Source organism: Myxine glutinosa, chromosome 9 (genome assembly GCF_964187855.1).
Source record: "Myxine glutinosa chromosome 9, kmMyxGlut1.1, whole genome shotgun sequence".
NCBI lineage: Eukaryota > Metazoa > Chordata > Myxini > Myxiniformes > Myxinidae > Myxine > Myxine glutinosa.
Window position 1 is genome coordinate 87,018,322 of NC_136269.1, and position 23,502 is coordinate 87,041,823.

Below are 23,502 nucleotides of genomic sequence, written 5' to 3' on the forward strand. Positions count from 1 at the left end.
ATCCAAATTCTAAAAAAAAAAAAAAAAACCACCTTTAGAGGCCATTTTTCCCCGCAAGCGGGGGTTGGCCTTTTTCGGGAACCGTGGTTGTTGTTGTTTTTCGGTCCCCTTTTTGAAGCAATGTTTTACGGCCGGATGCCCTTCCTGACGCCAACCCTTTTTGCCGCCTTTAACGACAAACAGGGAATTACCAGTGAACTGGTCCTCAATTAGCCGACCTCGGAAGGATGACAGGCTGAGTCAACCCCCCTGGCGTTAATTCAGCGATCGACCGGGATTCGAACCCAGGATCCTAGGATCCTAAGCCGGCACCCTAGCCGCTAGCCCAACACCAGGGTTTTATGATCCAAATTCTAAAAATACGAAAATGAAAAATCTAAGACTGAGCGATCCTGTGGACATCGAAGAGCTGTATCAGGTTTCAGAGCAATCGGTTTGTAAATAAGGGATGAGTAAGGATCCAAAGTTTCAGTGAGTAACCCCCTCTGGTAGACCCCACGATCCAAAATCGAAAATTGAAGCACGAGCGATTGTGCGGGCTACGGTCTTGTATTCAGAACAATCAGCTGGGTGATAATGGAGGAGTAGCAAAAATAGCAAAAAGTTAACGGAACGTTGACATCTGGACATCACGACCCATTTTACAAGTTCATCTCTTCGAGAATCGAGATGAGATGACCAAAAAATATAACACGGGTACAAAAAAGTACACTCAACTCCAAGAAATTTCATATTTACTTTATATATGCTTCATCATGAATATTGAGAGTTTAGAAAAACTCGAAATGCTTATTTTGTCATTTATGCCACATAAATAGCATGAGGTGTAAGGTGGTTAAATTGTGCAGCCTCAGTGAACTCACCAATATATGGATCCTATCCTACAGGACAGGAGACAAACTGGCTTTGGATGACAGCAAGGCTGGTGCTGATAGGTGTACCCTTTGCTACTGCTTCTTGGATACAATCACAGGTGGAAGTCTACTTTTCACGCCCTTGTTGACGTGGGGTGGGGTTGAGGCGAGGTTGGATTTAAACTTTGAGTTTGCACCTTGAGAGCAAATGCAAACAAAATATATCTTGCATCATGGAGTATACAATCCTTAAGCCAGTTGTCTCATCTGCACAATTGTCTCAGAGGAATGACAAAGAAACAGCCAACAAAAATTCCTGGAGCAGCCTGCTGGGGAATGATCAAAAGTGCAGCAGCAGGTTGCTCCAGGCATCAAATAGTTATTGAACTGTGATGAATAATTAACCTAATTAGCATAATTGATGGAACATTACCTGAACGTTTACCCTGCTTATGTACATCGAGATGGGTTATTCTTCTTCGCGACACTCGGAGCATGCTAATTTATACGATACTGACTTTCCTATGAGGTATTTCATGGCTACCCCCACAAACGTAACAATATTTTACTACACGTTATGCATTTGGTATTCTTTCAAAGCTTATCATCTGTAGATTTAGGAAAGGTGAATAAATCAAAAATGCTTTTTTGTGACTATTTATTCATTTTGTAGTGGCAATTCATGTGTGTGTGTGTGTGTGTGTGTGTGTGTGTGTGTGTGTGTGTGTGTGTGTGTGTGTGTGTGTGTGTGTGTGTGTGTGTGTGTGTGTGTGTGTGTGTGTGTGTGTACATGTATATGTATATCTGTATATATATATAAAATATATATATATAATATATATAAAATATATAAAATATTTTATATATATGGGTCAGAATTTTGAACGAGGTACATTTGGGCCTCCCAGGGGTCAATTTTTTTTTTTTGGAATAGCTAAAAATCACCTTGATATCCTTAAAGTCCTAAACCTGGGCTATCAAACGCAGCCAAACTGACACCGATCGGCCCAGAGGTTCCGTTTTTATTCATGGTCAAAGTTTCCCTTCCTTGTTAGCATAACGTCAGAGACCAAAATAAGGTCTCTTTGTAAACATTCCGTCACAAATGCTTCATTTCTGCATTTAAACATATAAGCAAAGTACCAAACATAGGCAAGACATATATCTACTTGTGTTTTAAGTTTCAAGTTCCTACTCAAAATGTATGCTGGTTTATGTACCGACAAATATTGGCTATTTTTCAGTTGTTTTCACCCAAACCTGTGTTTTTTAAATTGCACTCTTGACAAGTTTCTGTCATTTTGCAAAATTTTGCAAGAAGTACCCGTATGTCGGCATTTCACGCCACAAGTTTTCGGTCTCTTACGTTATGGAGGAACGCTCTTCTTCCCGAAGATGCTGTTTCGGCTAGTTTTGCGTACTTACCGCACCAGGAGCGTCCCGATCTTTTGAAATGGCATAGAAGTCAAGCTAATGTGATGGTCTGATGGTATATTTCACTTCGATATGCACTTACCTGGCTTACAGGGAGCATGACCGGTGCGTAACGTAAGAGACCGTTATGGTTTCTAAATTCACACTCAAGCTTGTTGTGTCTCAGAGAAACAAAGGAGGTCAATGATTTTTACAGAGTTAATACATACGTATAAGTGCTGTTTGTTGCGCCCTAAAGAAAAACTATGGAACACCCTGATATGTGTAAAACAGGGCTTATATAAATATCTCTTACGTTACGGTTCATCTGCTTCATCCTATATGAGGAGGAGCTGTGACTCAGGAACTGACATGAGTAACACAAAAACACATTCAGTAGAGTAGTTATATAGATCTACTTTTATTCCAGCTGTGAAAAGTATCTGAAAAAGGCTTTTATAATGAATGCATGGCTTTGAAGGGTAACGAAATACTAAAAAAATGCCCTTTTTCACCATTTTTTGAGGTTCAGAGGCTTATAACATGCAGATAATTGATAATAAGTATATAAAACTATACATTTTCTGAAAGCCGTGATTGTGTTCTACAGGATGACACCTAAATGTACTAATTCAGAACATTTGGGACAAAGTTATATAGGTTTAAAGCAATCAATGTGTGTTTTTTGGGATTTGTGCCTCGTTCAAAATTCTGACACATATATATATATATATACAGTATATATAAAATATATTTTATATATATATAAAAGAAAGTTTTTGTTTGTTTGTTTGTCTGCACGCGCTATTCTCCTGAACGGTGAAAGATAGGAGGAAACCTCTGAAAGAAAAAATGTTGGGACAGGCACCGGGAAGGTTATAGGCTAGGTGGCGAGGCCGGTCGAGGCCACCTCGGCCGGGCTGGGCCCATTTTGCAATTAAAAGCTGAGCTGAATTATCATAGTCAATCTTCTACGGCCGTGAGTAAAAGCTGAATTATAGTATTAAATCCATTCAAAAAGAACCAAAAATGTCGGGACGGGCCCCGGGAAGGTTATAGGCTAGGTGGTGAGGCCAGTCGAGGCCGCCTCGGCCGGGCTGGGCCCATTTCACAATTAAAAGCTGAGCTGAATTATAGTAGTCAATCTTCTATGGCCGCGAGTAAAAGCTGAATTATAGTAGTAAATTCATTCAAAAGGAACCCGGGCAATGCCGGGTGCATTCGCCTAATATATGTGTGTGTGTGTATATATATATATATATATATATATATATATATATATATATATATATATATATATATATATATATATATATATATGTATATATATATATATATATATATATATATGTATATATGTATATATATATATATGTATATATATATATATATATATATATATATGTATATATGTATATATATATATATGTATATATATATATATATATATATATATATGTATATATGTATATATATATATATGTATATATATATATGTATATATATATATGTATATATATATATATATATATATATATATATATATATATATATATATATATATATATATATATATATATATATATATATACATATGTATGTATGTGTGTGTGTGTGTGTGTGTGCGTGCGTGCGTGTATGTTGGGACAGCATGTTAGCTGAGCTCTATATATATATATATATATATATATATATATATATATATACACACACACACACACACATACATATATATTTACGTGCTCCTCCACAAACCCTGGTCACGGTGTACCTCCGAGCCCCGAGAGGAGTCACGGCAGAAAGATGTGTTGTTCTGTATGTCAAAGATCAATGGTGAAGCCACACCAATTGTTACCAACAAACAAATATTGTATTAAGATCACACAAGAATAACAGTACAACAACAATAGTAATTGTTGTTGGCTTCTTGTCCGACTCACTCGCTCCGCCTTCTCTTCCTCCTCTTCCTCTTCGTCGTCGTCCGGTTCCGGTTTCATTTAAAACATTAACTTTTTTACCTTTTGAAAATAGTAATATCTATTTCCCTTAAACGACAACAATAATAGTACATGGAATCAAAAATGTTTACAGTGGATGAAAACCACAACAACGGAAGTGACGAATCCGTAACAATATATATATATATACAGGCTTGGCATTTAATATGGAATATATATTTTTTCTTGACTTGGGTTTCCTTTCTGAACTCAGTATATCAATCTGGTGAGTTTCTTTTACGCTTCGGTGATTTCTTTGTTAAAAGAACTATGTCACTGATTGTCTGTCGCAGCAAGAAGTCAATAACAGGATTATATCACAGGTGACGTGACAAAATGTACGGACAGGTACATTTGATGATTGGCTTCACAATCGGGTATATAAGGGTTGTTGCGTTCTGTATTAGTGGAAAACAACTGCTGCACGTCAACAAAAGTTATTGCTGCTTCCTCTGGAGATGGTCCGTCAACTCGACAATGCTGTTTGTCATGGAGTGGTGGCTTTACGAAATTCCGGCATGAAACAGCGTGCTATTGCTCGGCAGTAGGGCATCACTCAAGGTCAGGTGTCAAAGATCCCGAAACGAAATGCTCAGAGGGGTGTCCCTACTCCAATATCGAGGCCAGGACGTCCCCGCAGAACCACAAGGAGGGGTGATCGCCAGCTGCACCGGTTAGTCCGCAATGGCCATACCAAGTCAGCTAATCGGCTTAGGGCTGAGTGGCAGCAACTGACAAATGTGCCTGTATCCAGAAGGCTAGTCAACCAACGATTGGTTCAAGCAGGCTATCGTGCCATGCGTTCCCTGAGAAAGCCACGCCTGACAAGACAACACCGCCAGCGCCGATTGCAGTGGGCTAGAGAGCACCGTCAATGGCAGCCAGGACACTGGAATCACGTGATCTTCAGTGACGAGTCTTGATTTCTGGTCTATCGTCAAGATGGCCATGTCCGAGTGCGCAGGCAAGTGCATGAAGCATACAACGAAGATTGCATAGTGCCAAGAGTCCAAGCTGGAGGTGGTGGGGTGACCGTTTGGGCTGCTTTTCATGCAGGGGGCAAAACTGACCTGGTTGTTCTGAATGGAAACCTGAACCAGTTCAAGTACAGGGCCATTCTGGAAGAAACATTGCTTCCATTTGCTCGTGCAGCCTTTCGAGGAAACTTTGTCTTCCAAGATGACAATGCATGGCCTCATTGTGCTTGCATGATCCAACACTTTCTTGCTGACCGTGGTGTAAAGCATATGGAGTGGCCTGCCATGTTCCCGGATATGAATCCGATAGAGAACTTGTGGGCAGAATTAATGCGTCAAATCGACAACTTGGACCAGCAGCCGACCTCTGTGCGTGAATTGCAGCAGGCTATTGTCACTGCATGGCAAGCGATTCCTGTCCAAAGCTTGGCAAATCTCGTGAACAGCATTCCTCAACGTGTGCGTGCTCTCCTGAATGCTCGTGGGGGTTACACGAAGTACTGAACTGTAATTTTACTGTCCGTAATCCCAGTCGTAATTTAACTTTTGTTTTTGCTTTAAAAAAAATTGCCTAATGTGCAAAATAAAGAAATACTTCTGGAAAACGCACAGAGGTTTAACACAATACTGTCCATGAATTGAGTTCAATATCAGTTTACATCACTTTCAAGGATCAATTTATTTGCTTCGAAATGTCAAATGTGGTTTTTGTTTCTTTTAAAGGTCACATTAACCAAATCTAGAATAATTTCAACATAATTCCAATGAACTTTTTGTTCTAAGTCAACTTGAAAAGTAAGTTCACCCCCACAAAAAAAATATTCCATATTAAATGCCAAGTCTGTATATACACTTGGTCCTCGGTTGTTGTGGTTATGTTCTTGAAAACAAGACGTTAAGTGAAACGACATGAAATGGATCAATTTATCTCATAGCAATGTAAATAGAAGGGGTTCAGTTCCTTCGCCCACATTAAATGCATCACATTTAAGTAAATTCACACACTTTTCATTGTTTATACATTCTGTATTTTATTTTGCAATACAGTACAGTAAATAAATGTAAAATAACCTCCAAAAAAAAATCACCATTTAGTTCGTACAATAAACCAACCTACTTACTGCTGGATGGTGGAGAGTGGAGAGTGGCGAGTCACTGAGATCTGGAGGGTTCTCCTCCTTGCTGTGACGTGAAGACTTCGGCTCGCTTTTGAGATTACCTTTTTCCTCCACCAGGAAAAAAGCATCAATGGTTGTCTGCTTCCTGCTCTGCCTCTTTAAAAAAAAGAGAAAATTCATCGTAACATCGAAGACTTTCCATTACATTTCTATAACCAACGATGTAATAACGAGTTATAGGTAAATAATCACGACATTCTGCAAAGCCTTGGTAACTACTTAGTATAGACATTACAATGCAACAACGTTAACCGGGATGACGTTAAGCTGGGACACACTGTTGTATATGCAGTGCCTTCAGAAGGTAGTCACACCCTTTGACTTTTTTCACATTTTGTTGTGTTGCAGCCTGAATTTAAAATTGATTAAATTGAGATTTTTTTTGTCACTGATCTACACATAGTGTCAAAGTGTAATTTTTTTAAATAATTTTTTTTACAAAATAAACCAAGAAATAAAAGCTGACCTTCTGTACTCTTGCCTCATGTTAATCTTTTGATCTCAAATCCAAACTTCTTGAGTATATAGCAATAATAACAAATTTGAATTCACTGTTCCAATACTTATGGAAGGCACTGTATATATCCCACATCTTTCTACTTCTCGTCTCTTTGTCATCCGATAACTGCTCACCTCTGTGTACTTATTTTACAAAGCTCGATTTGCAAAAAGAGAAAAAGTAAATGGGTTGTTATGTGACTCTTCATGAACAAAAATTTAGAATTTGGTCACAATTTCACCACAGGTGGATGAAGTTTATGTTTTCAACCCCATCGGTTTGCTTGTTTGTTTGTCTGTGCCCAGGATATGTAAAAAGTTGTGTATGGATTTGGATGAAATTTGGTGGACAGGTTGGGTGCGTGACCAGGACGAAATTATTAGATTATTGTGAAGATCCGGATATGATAATTACCTCCGCCACCAAAGGTGGATGGAGGTTATGTTTTCACTCCTGTCTGTCTGTCTGTCTATCTGTCTGCCCGTTTGTGAACAAATTATCTCAAAAAATTGTGGATGGATTCGGACGAAATTTGGCAGAGATGTATTGTGTGTGACACCGACGAAATGATTAGGTTTTGGTGAAGATCAGGATTCGGATCCGGCTGCTAGAATTTTTAAAGTGATTCTTCACCCATTGGGAGGTCGGCCAAAAACGATACATAACAGGATATCTCAAAAGGTTGTGGACGGATTTGGACGAAACTTGGTGGACCGGTTGGGTGTCTGACAAGGATGATTCAATTCGATTTTGGTGAAGATCTGAATATGGATTCAGATATAAGAATTATTTAATTTTTAAGTGATTCTTCACCATTGGGAGATGGGGCCAAAAATGAAACATAGCAGAATATCTCAAAAAGTTATGGATGGATTCGGACGAAACTTTGTGGACAGGTTGTGTGTGTGACAAGGACGAATTGATTAGATTTTATTCAAGATCCAGATCTGGATATGAGAGGTATTTAATTTGTTAAGTAAGTTTTCACCACTCAGAGATGTGTAGCTTTATTATTATTATTTTTTTTTTTTATAATTGTTTTTTTTTTAATTAAAGGAAGACTCCAGACCCAAAAAATGTTTTAATTATTTAAATCTTTAGAATTAGGTAATGTTTAATTTAAAAAAAAAAAAAAAAATTCTACGCTAAATTAGTCGTAAAATGCGTTTTTTAAAAGGCACGATTAAAAAAAAAGAAGCTAGTTCTGGAATCCTTGTGACGTCACACGAGGTATAGATCTCAGCTGATCGCGGTGCACACAGTGCATAAACGTGGCAGACATGGCAGAAGAAGAAGTTTCTCACTCCGAATCGCTCGATATTTCCTCCGATCTGTCGGACTTTTCAGCCGATGAATACGTATCGGAGGCTGAGGAAAGTATTATAGAAGAATTTGTTATAGAACGGAGAGAATTTGGTGTTCAACCATATCAGTTTGAGCCGGAATACACTGACGAAGATCCAGAGGCCAATATGGAGGTCGAAGTGGAAAACGACGAAGATGATGCTGAACGGCTCGCAGATTTAGATTACTGGTACGTGTTGGGCTAGCCTACTTGTTGATAGTTTCGGTTAAATATGCGACGAATATTTATATCAAGCGATTGTTTTTGCAGTAGTGACTTTGTTTGATCGATAAAATTGTAAAACCCGATCGCCTTGTGCCTGTATCATGGCGTAGCCACAGACACGCAGGCTGCAGCTACTGAGTGTAGTGTACAAATGCACTCGTCACTGTACGTCGGCGTTTTTCGTAGAATTTTGGCCAATTTATTTATATTTATGGCAGGCATGTTCCACTGGACTCCGAAATAAGTCGATACATAATAATAATAATAATAATAATGCATTTATTTTATATAGCGCTTTTCAGGAAGCCCAAAGACGCTTATTTAAAGAAGCCCAAAGTCACATAATACATAAACAATTATGCTCGCATCCCGGGAGGGGGGGGGGGGGGGGGGTGGATAGCTCACATTTTATACATGACACAAACGTCATTTACGATTTAGTGTAGGCTTAGGCCTATGCATTGCAAGTGTCTTTGGGGCCACACTGCATGTTCACTGCAAAGCCTCGTCGACTTGGTAAGACCTTTCCATCGTGCTCGAGTTCGTCGGACAAACCTCTTCCAAGTGTTATTACTGGCAACATCCTTCGCGAATTCATGCAGTGTTCGCACAAAAGGCTCCGAGACTTTGCTGCACCCGTACAAAACACAACTATAAACCATTTAGAATCCGATATGCAGGACAATATAACAAGAATAGAAACACTCCACACTATTGTATTGTATTGTAAACCATTTGTAAAGTATTTCCGGCTTCCCCGATCACCTCGTGTGACGTCATACTGTGCATGGGCATGTGGTCTAAGAAAAATTTGGGGTCTGGAGTCTTCCTTTAAAGTTGTGGATGGATTATGACAAAACTTGGTGGATGAGGTGGTGAGATGACAATAACAAGCCGATTAGATTTTGGTTCAGGTCAGCAGATCTGGCCTATCAGTGGGATACAAAATGTAAACTGTTGAGCCTGGCAGAGGTATGCGCTCTTCTGGGTGCCGTTGTAGTTTCAAATTATACGGTGAGATATTGTTTAACACACACAAGTGAATTAGTGCAGACATTACAATGAACTTTATGTGACAGGTGTAATGTGCAGAATCTCAGCATCTTCCAACTTTGTCTAATTTGTTTTCCATTTGTGGAAAAATGAAAACGTATTTATCGCACCATCTTACAGAAGGTAATGAAACCACAGTCTGCCAGCATCTTCCCCTTCCTCTTGTATCTTTCAGGTCCAGATTCGGCACTTGAAGCTCTTCTCCTGTCAGAGCGGTTGTCCATGGGAGAAAATGTTGTTGAGGAAAAAGGAAGTATGTGCATGTGCACAGGATCATGTGCCTGTAATCAGAAAGAGTTGCAAACTTGTTCTGACCTTCAGAGACCAAGCAGGTAACATTTTAAAATATTGTACATATTTTCTTTGGACAGCTGTTGTTGGTATTCTGCTCATCCTATCATGTTGCTTTGTTGCTGAGGTTAAATTCACGAGATTTGAAATCCAGTTACCTAACTGGGTGTCTTTTACATGTGATTATTTTGAAGATATATGGTTGCCCATGTTATAAGTTACCTTTTTTATGCCTCCGCCGACAAAGTCGCCGGAGGCATAATGTTTTCGAGTTGTCCGTCCGTCCGTAATGGAGACCTGGCTCATTGTCGCCGACTCCCCATGGGGAATAAGATATGTTAATGATGATGTCATTGGTGCCTTCGTTATGATGTCATAATTCGACAAATACAACACTTATCCATCCGATCATTATTTAAAAAATTTCAGGAACTGTTGGTCTGATGGACACAATTTTCACCATAGGAGCGCCTCCTCCTTTCGAATATTTTAATGATAACCATGACGTCATAGGTCATGTGTTACAGGCGCCATCTTGGAAAAACCGAAAAACGTTGCACCTCTATATCTCCAAAACCGCTCTATGGAAAAAATTGATACGTGGCTCATTGTAAATAACTCCATATGGGGAATAGGTGTTGTTAAGGATGACGTCATTGGTGCCATAATTATGACGTCATAATTCGACAGGGACATCGCTCAGTCTGATCAGTTTGAAATTTATTGAGCATGGTCTATGCAACAATTATTTAGAGGATATAAATTTATGATGTCATCGCTCACGTGGTCTGGCAGCCATATTGCATCAAAAAAAAAAGAAACGTTCAAAAACGGAAGAGTTGGCTCACACCAAGTTGATTGCGCAGGGTAAGTATTCTATGAATACCATCTAGTTTGTTATGTGTGGCTGAGCGAAGTCGTGAGTGGGACTTAGCTAATCGTTGAAAGGAATTAGTGCGGCAGAACTTCCAATCTATCTCTTAAGGGTGTAGTACTGGTGAACTTTCCAATATGCCTCTTTTTAAAAAAACTATGTTTTTACGGTTTAGATTCATACGTATTGTATAAACTCATTCAGTATTTCCTTTAAAATATCTAATGTTATCTTTGCACGCAATTTACAAGAAATATAATATTTTGCATGAAATTTGTTGTCACTTTAATTTGCATCATTCTTTTGGGCTGAAATTTGGACAGGATATTCAGAATATCACTTCCTTTAAAATGATGAAGGCTTTTGTTTATAGGAGTAGCCATTGTGGATTTATTGAAGGACAACCAAGTTTTATCTGGTAATTGGCATAATTAGCTAATTAGTGAACATTTGACATAATTTCATAAAATCCTCTCATCAGGTAGTAGAGTAACACATGTATAATACATGTACCAAGTTTTGTGTGAAAAGAATGATAGGTGACATAGAAGATAGAAGTAGAAATGTGTTCTTTGTTTTTCCTTGTTTTTTATTGACGGTCTAATTTATGCAAATTATATGCATGTAATATGACAAAGAAGCGTTGAAACTGGTCTGAGTTAAAGCCAAGATTATATCTTTCAAGAAAAACTGAAAATTAGATATTAACTTGACTTTGTTTTTGTGTAAAGGCCTCTCAAAGGTACCTATGTAGTTTTCTCAATTTTTCACCAGTACTACACCCTTAAGCACACACTTATTCTGGACCAATGGAGAAAAGGACAGCTGGGTAGGTTTGAAAGATGCTTACCAGACAAAATAGCACACATTTATGATGTAAAGTAACACATTTATGATGTAAGTAAAGCAATAAACACATATTTACTATTTACAATTACAATTATTTACAGCAAATATTCTGTAAATAGCCACACTACATTTTGTTTGCCCATTTATTTTTAATATAGCAATTTTCATTCTTGGCTGTTTTTTCTTTCTTTCTGTAATTTTATCAACGCCACGGCCAAAAGCATGGGGGCAAGTATAACAATGATCCTTACAGAGATGCAAGTGTCGCCAGGAGCAAACATCAACATATTGTAGCATCAACATACTCACCTTAATTTATTTTTCTACCAATGAATGGTTAGAAATGTCACGAAGAGTAATGACCTTGAGACAAAGCCTGGTGTTGCCTTAACGGTGAAGGTGGCTGGCTTAAGATCCTTGGGTCTTGAGTTTGAGCCCCTTTTGTGTCGTTAAATAGCACCGGGTGGATTGACTCAGCCTGTCATCCTTCGATGTCGGCAAAATGAGTACTAGCTTAATGGAAACAGAGGCACTGCATCAGCAGCACAGCCGCACTTCCAGAAAGTGATGCAACCAGCAGCCACAGGCTGCATACGTAATGATGATGATCACCTTGAGACGTCTACCCAGGGAAAGGAGAAAGAACTACATAACATCTCATGTCATTTGTCTGAGAAACTAATCCTCTTGAAGAACTTATATATGTGTGCTCATCCTTTTTCAACATGAACAGGTTATGTGGTCACAAGGCTTGTTCATTTGATTGCAATAAAAGTTTCTTCTGCATTGTACAACTTATTTTTATTTTCTAATTTTGGTGTATTTTAATGAAAGCAGTATTTGAGTAGCATCACATCTAAAATCCACTTTTTTGTTTGGACATGCCCTTGAATATGAGTAGTTTTATTCTGAAAAAAAAACTGCATGCGTGAGCCCTGGTGTGTAAGGGAGCTTGTGAATAAACTTTAATGCTTTTCTTCACAGAGGTGCCCTAATGACGGCGCTGTGTTTTGGCTGCCAACAAACTGTTAAGGACATGGTAAGTTTGGTTGTTTACTTTCTTGTTTCCTGGGAATGAAACAACAACAAACAACAACATGCATTTTAAGGCCATTTTCCCTGCTAGAGCGGGGGTTAGCCTTGCGGTCCCCATGACGATCTTCTCCATTTTGCCCTATTTTCTGCATCTCTCCTTGTTAACCCCCTTGCCCGCATTTCTTCTTCCACCATCTTTAGCCAAGTCTTTCTCGGTCTTCCCCGTCCTCTACTTCCTTCCCCATTCATTTCCATCACTCTTCTCAACCAGTCACTTTCATCCTTCCTCAATACATGACCAAACCATCTCAAACTGTTCCTCTTCACAGCATCAATCACAGGCTCTATTCCCATCATCTTTCGCAATTCATCATTTGTCTTCCTCTCTCTCAACGATACTCCGCACATCCACCGAACCATTCGCATTCCCACCCTTTCCAGCCTTCGTTGCTGCTCTACGCTCATTACCCATGTCTCACGCCCATAAATCATAACACTTCTCACACATGCAGCATACACCTTTCCCTTCAGCTTCAACGACACTCCCCTCCTCATCAGCACGCCACTCAGTTCCCGAAACTTCTTCCATGCACATCTCACTCGAGCAACCGTTGCCGAGTCTGATCCACCTTCTCCATTCAGCATGTCTCCGAGGTAGCAAAATGTTTTTACACCTTCCAGCTTCACACTGTCTCCAAGATCCAACTCAACATTTCCGCCATCTGCAGCTCCCTCTGTGCACACCTTACATTTGAATGTAGCTGCCACACTGGTTAATGACCCTCTCAGACCACTACATTTTTGATGAACCTACTCAGCGCACATTGGACATTGAATGGAGTTCACTCCGACACCCTTCCTGCACACAGCACATGGCCACTTCCCAGTTCTTTCCACCTCACCACATGCTTTACCACTTGCCATCACCTTAGTCTTTCCGATATTCACCTTTTTGATATTTTCAAAAATTGAATTTTTCAAATTGATTTGATATTTGATATTTTGATATTAGATATTTCCTGGGAATGAAAGGTGATGTATTTTTGATACACAGTGATTCGGTTCCATGGCATTATCGTAATATACAGTGAACTTTGTCTGGATTCAAATTATTATAGTAAATCATCCTTGCTCACCTCTAAGCTGCATTGACATATTTTGCCCCGATCTCGACTTATTATCACATCGTCACAGGCTCAGAAACTTCCAACAACTACATACGGCTCAAATAAGAACTGAGATGCAAACAATCTCCTGTGCCTTTTATGATTCAGCTGTTAAATGCTTGTTTTTAGATTATTGTATAGTTTTAAATATTTACTGTAATATGTTATCTCTTATTTGATTTTATTGTGTGATTACTCGCCAGAGGAGACGGTATTGCATTTTCGTCCGTTTGTTTATCTGTCTGTTTGTTTGTCTGCACAGAATAAATATGATTACCTCCACCACCGAAGGTGGATGGAGGTTATGTTTTCACCCTGTCTCTTTGTTTCTCTATTTGTTTGTTTGTCTGTCTGTGAACAGGATATCTCAAAAAGTTGTGGACGGATTCGGACGAAATTTAGCAGAGAGGTAGTGTGTGTGACACAACGACGAAATGAATAGATTTTGGTGAAGATCCGGATTCGGATCCGGCTCGTATAATTTTTTAAGTGATTCTTCACCATTGGGAGAGAGGGCCAAAAACGATATATAGCAGGATATCTCAAAAAATTATGGACGGATTTGGACGAAACCTTGTGGAGAGTTTCCACCCACTCCGGTGGGAAGGCTGTGTGTCATGTGCTTTGATTAATTATAGTCGAATAAATATTTGGGGGATGCTTGTACATTATAACAGCACAAAAAGGCAACCCATGATCCAATTTCTGAAGGTATATCTCGGATATTTACTGAGATATCCTCTCTTCTCTCCCTATTGAGGCTGGAGTGCCCCAAGTGTATTGGGCCCAGCCTTGTTCTTCATCTTCATCAATGATCTTTATGATTCCATGGAAAATAATGTCTATCGCTTTGCTGATGATTCCACCCTCTGCTGTGTCATCTCTTGTCCTTCAGACAGGCAGGCATCATCCTTTTTCCTCTTTGCATACCTCAATAGAATGAGGAGCGAGCTCGAGCTAGACCAACACTTTGAATATGTCTTTCAGCCCCAGTAAATAACACACATTTGTCTATCTGCAAAGAACATCTGACAAACCCTTCCATCTACTTCCTAAACAACCCACTTGGAAGAGGTAAGTCACTCAAGAAGTTGGGCGTCACCATCAGCCATGATCCTTTTGGGCAAACCATATTTCCAAGATGGTCTCCAAAGACAGCATCCGACTGGGCATCCTTTATTGTCCTTGACAAATGTGAACTTTTGACAACCTTCAAGGCCTTAATTTGCAGCTTGATGGAATACTGCTCTCCCTTGGAAAACAAGAGCTGGCACACCTGCCTTACACCCTGTCCTTCTTGATACCATGAAAGCAAGACCATCAGAGTCATTCAGATATTCCATGGCTCTGTTCCTCCCATGTTTCTGTAGGGTGCCCACTGTCTGCTTGCAACCCCCTTTAGGTGAAAATCCAGGCTCACTGCTCATCTCCATTCTTTGTTCCTCTTTTCTCCCCACCTGTGAAATCAATGTCTGTTCAGTCCCATTCTTCCCTCTAAGGCTTCAATACAGCTGTTCACCACTACCTTAGGTTAATATCTCCCATCCATATTCATAATCTCTTTTACCCCATATTACTCCATTCACAAGCACTCCCTTTTTCCAGGACATTGTGATCTTTCTCCTCTCCCTCTCCTGTTTTCATTTGTTAGTTGTTGGTTGGTTTGTTCCTTTTCTGTTTCATCCCTGCTTTCCCCTTCCTCTTCTACAAGAGCATCATGTTGTTGTTGGGGGATAGATTTTTGAAATGTGCTCCCATTGGTCGGACAGCTACCGGACAACACCACATCTGTCTCTTGACTCAATCCACTATAGCACGGAGATTAAATTATATGGCCGCCATTTTGGTTTTCTGGTGGGCCTAACGCATTAGGCCTGTCGGCCTCTGTTGATGATACACTGCCCAAGTTTGTTGCGTCAGATTTCCATTGGCTTTGTTTGGGTCGAGTGTCATTCACGATAAGAGACCCTGAAAAATCTAATCATATGTCGAATAATAGTAAGGTTTAATCTAGTCCGTCAGAACACACAGTAATCAAGTGTTACATTATGTTACGTAATCATGTGTTACGCAAGTTACTAAAACCGTTGGCTTTGTTTGGGTGTGTGTTATTCACGATGAGGGACCCTGATAAATCTAATCATATGTTGAATAATAATAAGGTGAAACGAAGCCCGTTAGGAGGCACAGTACTTCAGAACGCACGGTAACCAAGCGTTCCATTACGCGAATTACTAAAAAAAAGCAAAAAACAATTGCTTTACGTAATTTTTGAATGGCCCTAGGTTGGGGTTGAGCAATCTGTGACCGTGTGACGAATCAACTCGTTCTGATATAACCAATGGAGTGTGACATGGGTAAGAAGTGTCGAGTTAATGTTTTAATAGCGCATTACACGTGTGTTTCCCAATCGAGCTGTTCATCTTTTAAGAGTGCTTTAAATGTATTTCCCAATGAGCCCGTTACCATATTTTGTCACAAGTTGTGACCACATTGAGGTTATTCTTGTTTATAAATGCAATCATGGAATTTTTGTGTTACACATTCTATAAAAGCAAAATCTCACTCCCTATCTGAATCACTTCCATTTGATGTTGCTGTCTGTGCTCCGACACATCCCTAGGACAATCCAGACACACTTCCTTCATACGTGCTTTTGGAAGCCACACGTAGGAAGTGGAGACAGGGAAAGGAAGGATTGGGATCTACAGAGGGTGGTGTGAGGTGATGTCAAGAAGTCCTTTTAGAAGCACACAGTCTGTATTATTGCAAGATTTACATAATTAAACACGGGGCTGTGTATTTATTTTTTGTAAATGTAAGGGGGTGTTTTGAATGAGCATATACATAGTGTGAATGTGAGGAAGGAAATGCTATGTTATAAAATGTAATAATACACATTATATATACACATACACATATCCACTCTAACACACCTGTACGGTGAATTTTTAAAAGGTACATTATAGATATTTTAATACATTTATCATATGGAAAAATTTTAATTATAATTTGACATCTATCACATGTTTCCTAAAATCTGCATTCTGAAATGTGGCCCTCGCTTGTGCAATAAAGTTGTGCTTTGAATACACGTATTGTTCTTTTTTTATTTAGGTAAGATTATATATATATGAGAAGCACCTGCTTGCTATGGGAGCTGCGAGGGTGTCATTGTATTATCTTTATGATTATTGTTATGAAAATTGGGGGTAGAGGAATATCTACATCCAGGTAGATCTGCATAGGTAGGTGTCCGACTGTTGTGATAGCGAATCTAGATGTAATAAGTTCTGCAGCCCGAATGTCGGATTAAGCTTGTATCTTTGTCCCTGTTATGAGGGGGCGGGGCATGCTAATTAGTACAGGGATTATGGGTAAAATTCCCTTGTGTGTCGTTCCCTCTGTGAGCATCCCAGTGTCCCTTATGGCAATACATCCCATAGACATTAGATAGGCCCAGCGCACCACACATTAAATAATTCCCCCGCCGCCACAATGAGTTTGGAAGAGCCAACAGGCAGCAGCCACGCAGCACGCCACCATGGCGACAAACGTCGTGCCAGGCAGGCTGGGAGCCACGCCCAGGAGAACGTGTGATTGGTCGGGGAAGGGAAAAAAGCTTCCCCGTGATTGGGGGGTAAGAAAGGTAAAGGAGCGGCACACTGATTGGCCAGCGACTGTTGACATCTCGGCCGGAAGGCGCGAACATTCAGCCAATCAGTGCGGAAGGCGCAAAATGACTACTTAGAAGCAGGTCGCTGATTGAAGGACAAGCGCCGGTGACGTCGGAAGGCGCGAAAGACCACCAAGAAATGAGGCACTGGTTGGGAGAGAGGAGGGCTGACGTCACACCGCGAGTGACAAAACGACTTGCTCGCCGGCATTTTGCGCTCTTCCCTTTCTTCTATCTTCCCTTGGCCTCTTGCTCCTGACTGTCCCTTTGCATTGGGCCTTCTCTTGCTTCGGACCTGGTGGAGGAACGAGCAGTTCGAAAGAGGGTGGAGAGAAGGAATGCCGTCGATTCTCTTCCTTGCGTTGGTGTGCGAACGACGAGCAAGGCTTGCGTTGGAGCGCTGACAAGCGGGTGCGCCGAGGGCCGCATCGCGCCAAAGACCAGGCAGTTCACGCCAAGTGGAGCTGCGTCGGACGACGCGCTCGAGCCAGACGATCCCGCACACTGCCAGACGGAGATAAGCTTGCATTCACAAACACACGACGAGACATTTATTTTATTCATTCTCCCTTTGTCTCGTATTTGAAATCTGTGTGGGAACGTCCCAATTTAGAATTAGTTTCTTCCGTCGCGTTTCCTTTGTATCGGGTTCCGTGTAATAAACCTGTTTATTTTTGTATATTTTACCTCCACGTTCGTTTGAGTTATTAATTTGCAGGTTGAAGACGCTAGCGCGCGGGCCATGAGGTAAGAGCTCTCCGCTTCTTCCTCTTCCTTCTTCTCCCATGCTTGTATAGTCAAATCTGCAATTGATCGTTGCCTCGGAGTTAAAGCTCATTCAGGCTATCCGCTATCCCACGGTATTAACCGAGGGCAATCGCATGACATTATTAATACCACAGCAGAGTACTCACCATTGGGGCAAACTTGTTCCAAATATGCAATACGTTCTTCTGACACGTCACTTTATTTGAGTGGTGTATAGGCAACAGACCGTTGTCTCGATCGCTCCTGAAAAACAAATTAACCCAGGTTACATATATCAAGTGAAAACATGCGCACTGCTTATGTACATATATAATATTGTGATTATATAGCTTGGATAATCCCTGGTGTTGGCCTGGTGTTAGCCTGGTGTTGGCTTAGCGGTTCGGGTGCCGGCTTGGGATCCTAGGATCCTGGGTTCGAATCCCGGTCAATCACTAAATGAACACCAGGGGGGTTGACTCAGCCTGTCATCCTTCCAAGGTCGGCAAATTGAGTACCAGCTTGCTGGGATGAATGATCCCGGTGTGTACCCCGGTTTAGAATAGGTACACCGTATCCCTGAGTACCAGCTTAGTCACATCCTAAGAGGCGACTAAGGGTTGGCGTCAGGAAGGGCATCCGGCCATGAAAACATTGCCTCAAACAGGGAACCATGATTGTCATGGGGCCCGCAAGGCTAACCCCCGCTCTAGCGGGGAAAATGGCCTTAAAACGATCATTCATTCATTCATTCATAGCTTGGATAATCCTAATTGCACCCTCCCCCAAAGGAAGAAAATGCCAAGAGGAGTGAAAATAAACAAACTTGATGGAATCAAACGAAACCTGCGCATGCACAACTTCAGGATGCCCTCATTAATACCTGAAAGTTTCAGCTTCCTGGGTCAAATCCTCTCTGAGGTGTAGAAAAATAAATAAATAAACACATATATTCACTTGCTCCATTATATATATAGATTAGAAAACAGTGAAAAGGGTGAGGGTGAGGGGGAAGTGGATGGGACGGCAGGGGAGTGGGAGGGAGGGGATAGAGACAATTTTTGAGAAAAACTACTATGATGGTGGGGGTGTGGAAACATGTATGGGTGATGCAGTGGCGAGGGACTGTTTTGTTGGAGATGAATATCTTATTTTTTTGGGGGGGGTTTTCTTTCATTGTAACGAATTGTCCATTTGGAAGTAAAACAGGGTTTTCAAATCTATCACAAACTGGGAGAATTTGATTTTTGATCCTTATCGAAAACAATTCTGTGACAGAGATACTGTTTTAGTAGATCCAGGAAGTGCAGTGTATGTGATTTATTGAGACTTCCAGAGGGTATTTGATAAGATACTATTTAAGAGGCTTTTAGTTACCTCCACCACCAAAGGTGGATGGAGGTTATGTTTTCATCTCTGTCTTTCTGTTTGTTACTTGCCGGAAAAGATTCCGGCAAGTATGTTGGTTGGTTGGTTTTTCTGTCTGTTTGTGCGCAGTACTACGTCTACATCGTTGCACCTAGCATTGCCATACTTTACACACATATTTGCCTTGCCCTGGAATAGACTGTGCTCAATTTGTAACTCTCTAGGCCCAAGGTCAAGCTCAATGTCACCCAAAACATGAAATCATGGGGTCGAGTTTTCATTTAAAATATATTTCAAACCACTATAACTCTAAAGGTACAAGAGATATGCATACACTTACTGTTACTGACATATAGGAAGTCACATACGACATTTCATTTGGCACCATGACCTTTGACCATGAGTGACCTTGAAAGGTCAAACTCGAGGTCAATAAAAAAGTACATTCCGGCAAGTCCTCGGTCTCTGACCGATTTCTAGTTTGTCCATTTGTTTGTTTGTGAACAAAATAGCTCAAAAAGTTGTGGACGGATTCGGACGAAATTTGGCAGAGATGTAGCGTATGTGACAAGGAGGAAATGATTAGATTTTGGTGAAGATCTGGATTCGGATCCGCTAGTATAAATTTTTAAGTGATTCTTCACCATTGGGAGATCGGACCAAAAACGATACATAGCAGGATATCTCAAAAAGTTATGGACGGATTTGGACGAAACTTGTAAAACAGGTTGTGTGTCCGACAAGGAAGAATAAATTTAATTTTGGTGAAGATCCGGATCCGGATCCAGTTAGTGGAATTTTTAAGTGATTCTTCACTGATAATTTTAAGTGATATGGCCAACCAGGTGGAGGTATGCTCTCTACTGAGTGCTGTTCTTGTTGTTGTTGCTTTTATATGCAGCATATGGCTGTGGGTCGCCTCATTTGCTGGGAGTGTGGCTGTTCCATGATCCATTGCCCTTGTCGGTTCGAGCAGGAACTTTAAATTTCGCAAGTGTGCTGGCGATAGCCTACTCTTCGTGAAGGACACTACGGGATCTTTAACATCCACCAAATATTGCCGGCAGTGGGACGCCAGTTTAACATCCATACAAGGGGCTGCAGGCACATTAAGGCCTCCACCAAGATGACAGTTTATAGCTGGGTCGAGAATCGAACCGAGGCTAGACAGCTCAGAGACGAGTGTGGATACCTCTACTCTCAGCTATCCGACCAGAGGCTTTTAGTTAGGCACAGGACTTGCAGGGTTGCTGATAGAGTAGCCAACTGTATTGAGAACTAGCTTAGGCATTGGAAGGAAAGAGTGTTCAATAATAGGACATCTGACTGGGAAGTGGTAAGTGGTGGAATAACTTGGATCAGTCCTCAGACTGCTGCTATTAGCCCCATACCCGGAGGGGGCAATAGATTTGCTCTCCATCTGTCTGTCCGTCCTTCTGTCCGTCCCACTTGTGGTTTTCTGCACATTTTTCCATACATATGCAACTGAAACTTGTTACATGGCTTTATTATGATAAGTTACAGAAAAAGTTCGAGCTTCAGGGCATTTCATCAATTTTTCAAATTTGTTTTAAAATTAAAAACCATTCATTGCCACCGGTAGGGGACATGTATTGCAAAGCAATTCTCACTCTTGTTTGTAATCGATATCATTGATTTGGATAGCGGGGTAAAGAGTAGACTTTCGAAATTCACAGATGACACGAAGCTTCGAGGTAAAGCAGTGAAACACTACAATTTAATCAACTTATATGATTACATCAGCCAACTTTGTCTAGCTTTCCCGAAGGCCTAAGGCCACTTGGGTTGCAATATTAAAGAAGTCCAACCCGACGCCCTAAATATAAAAGTTGGTCTACGGTCACACGTCACACGCACACACAAAAAGCATGTTAAACGTATTTTTCAGAAGCAAGAATAATAGAAAGAGAGATAAACACAGGTGAAAGATCTTGGGGTGGTTGTAGTTGCAATGTTTAGGTAATCAAGCAGTAATTATTTCTTCCCATGATGTCTGGCTCCGTAGATCTAAATTGAAGATCATGAGAAGTCCGGTTTGTGGAGGTTGCTTGCACACGACCATCGACTCCCCTTCACGTTGATTAATGGTGTCAAACCCCGTCAATTAACGTCCCCCTGGTCATCTATAATACACCTGCGTCCTCCTAACCCACTGCCCCAGGTCATCCCCCATCCATACTCATGATCTCTTCTACCCCAAATGATTCCATTACCAAACACTCTCTTTTTTCCAGGTTATTGTGATTTCCCACACCTCCTCCTCACTTCTCTTCTTTTGTTAGTTGTTGATTGGTTTATTCCTTTTCTGTTTCATCCCCACCTTCCCCTTCCTCCTCTTGTTGTATTTTATTCAGTGTATGCATCCTTTTCACCCCTATTTGTCCTTCTCCCCCTCCCCGTTGATCTTACTCTTCTACTCTGTTGCTGGTGTTTCCTCTTTCCATTTTGTTCCATTCTATTTTGCTCTTGTTCTTCCATGAGCATCGACCATGTATACAAAAATTGTCAGCTTACGTTTGTTTTGGGATGGTAGGGTTAAATTTTCCACATTTTCCCCACATAATAAATGTATACCCTCTGTTAAACACGTTCACAATTTAGCACGAGGCTTCATCTTGTAATAAATGTAGCAAAATGTTAATTCAAAATGAAACATCAAGGAAATGCTTGGTAAAGGAAAGAAGTATGGCCTCATCTATCGATGCCTGAGCAGGATGTAGGTGACACTCAGAGAGAAGATTCCATGAAAGGAAAGTGTGAGAGGTGAATATAAAATCCTGATTGGAACAAGTGTGGGTTTTGGTTGGAATATGGGAATGGTAAAATTATGTGATCCACTCCAGAATGCTTGGAACACACGCGCAGAAACCCCTAGCAACGAGGTTCATTGGGGGTAGTCGAACATATATCAAGGATTGTTACATAAAATGGCTCAAAAAACTTTTGAAAGAAGGTGCAAATACTTGGAGTAGTATAAGGTAGTAAGGGGTGGGCCTCTGCACAACAAAACATTTGGAGAAATTTGTGATGCATGAACCCGCCCAAAATGTTGATATCTTCCAACCCATATTGCAAAAACTTCTGGCAATGTGGGTCCGTGCAAGGCCTGTCGACAGGCTGTGGACCAGCGCGTTCTACCCGTCTGCCCTGATCATCCCTGTCAGTGAGTGGACTTACTTTGAATCTTTCAGGATTATTTTGTGTGAACATGGCAGCCTTGGTGATTTATTTGATGGACATCTTCAATCCATCTTCAAGTCAGCGCCATCATTACCAACATTCAAGCAGACTTCCCAGAAGGAGACACCGTATCTGGTTTGGTTGCTTCCTTACACCGATGGAAAGGTCAAATTTGGGGCTTGTCATTGCACAGGGTAAGTTTAATATTATGATATTTGTTATTATTCATGTTAATAATTTTTTTAAATCCTGAGAGGTGGGGGTGAAAGGGTGGGAGTGGGAGTTGTATGGGCCGTGAGGGTGTCTCCATGAGGGTGTGTATACACGTACACGCAAGGTGTCTTAAAAATAGGTTTACACATTTTAAAGGGTGTCTCAAAAAGATCTTTTTTATTTATTTTTTTATTTGTATACAAGATCGAGGCTCGTGAAAGAGCTAACATTAATCACACAAAAAGTCAAACCGACACATAAAACACAAAATAAGGGGAGAGGTAGACAAGATTGGGAGAGAGGGGGAAGGACACAAACACAACATTTGAGAGCAGGGACATCGGGAGATATGTGGGAGGGAGAGGGCTTGGGGGGAGGTGGGAGAGGTATAAAACATATGGACACTGCAAGGACTTCCAGGAAAGAAGTTGGAATTTCAAAAAACTAGATCTGGGGTGAATTAGCGGGGGTAGAAAAGATCAAGGTTTTGGATGGGGGAAGATAGATGTTGGTGAACAGCTGTTTTAAAGACCTGGAGGGA

The 23,502-nt window shown here is 40.7% G+C and overlaps 1 protein-coding gene across 2 annotated transcripts in view; it reads left to right on the plus strand.

Annotated features, from left to right (window-relative positions):
* Positions 1-16,850, plus strand: part of CTU2 (cytosolic thiouridylase subunit 2) — a 162,246-nt gene extending 145,396 nt beyond the window's left edge. For both annotated transcript variants that reach the window (XM_068128866.2, XM_078784498.1), the window contains 4 exons: positions 888-973; positions 9,717-9,873; positions 12,540-12,594; positions 16,380-16,850. In XM_068128866.2, the coding sequence (XP_067984967.1) occupies positions 888-973; positions 9,717-9,873; positions 12,540-12,594; positions 16,380-16,484 (403 nt within the window). In that variant the 3' untranslated portion in view covers positions 16,485-16,850. The remainder of the gene's footprint in view (positions 1-887; positions 974-9,716; positions 9,874-12,539; positions 12,595-16,379) is intronic.
* Positions 16,851-23,502: the final 6,652 nt, after the last annotated feature.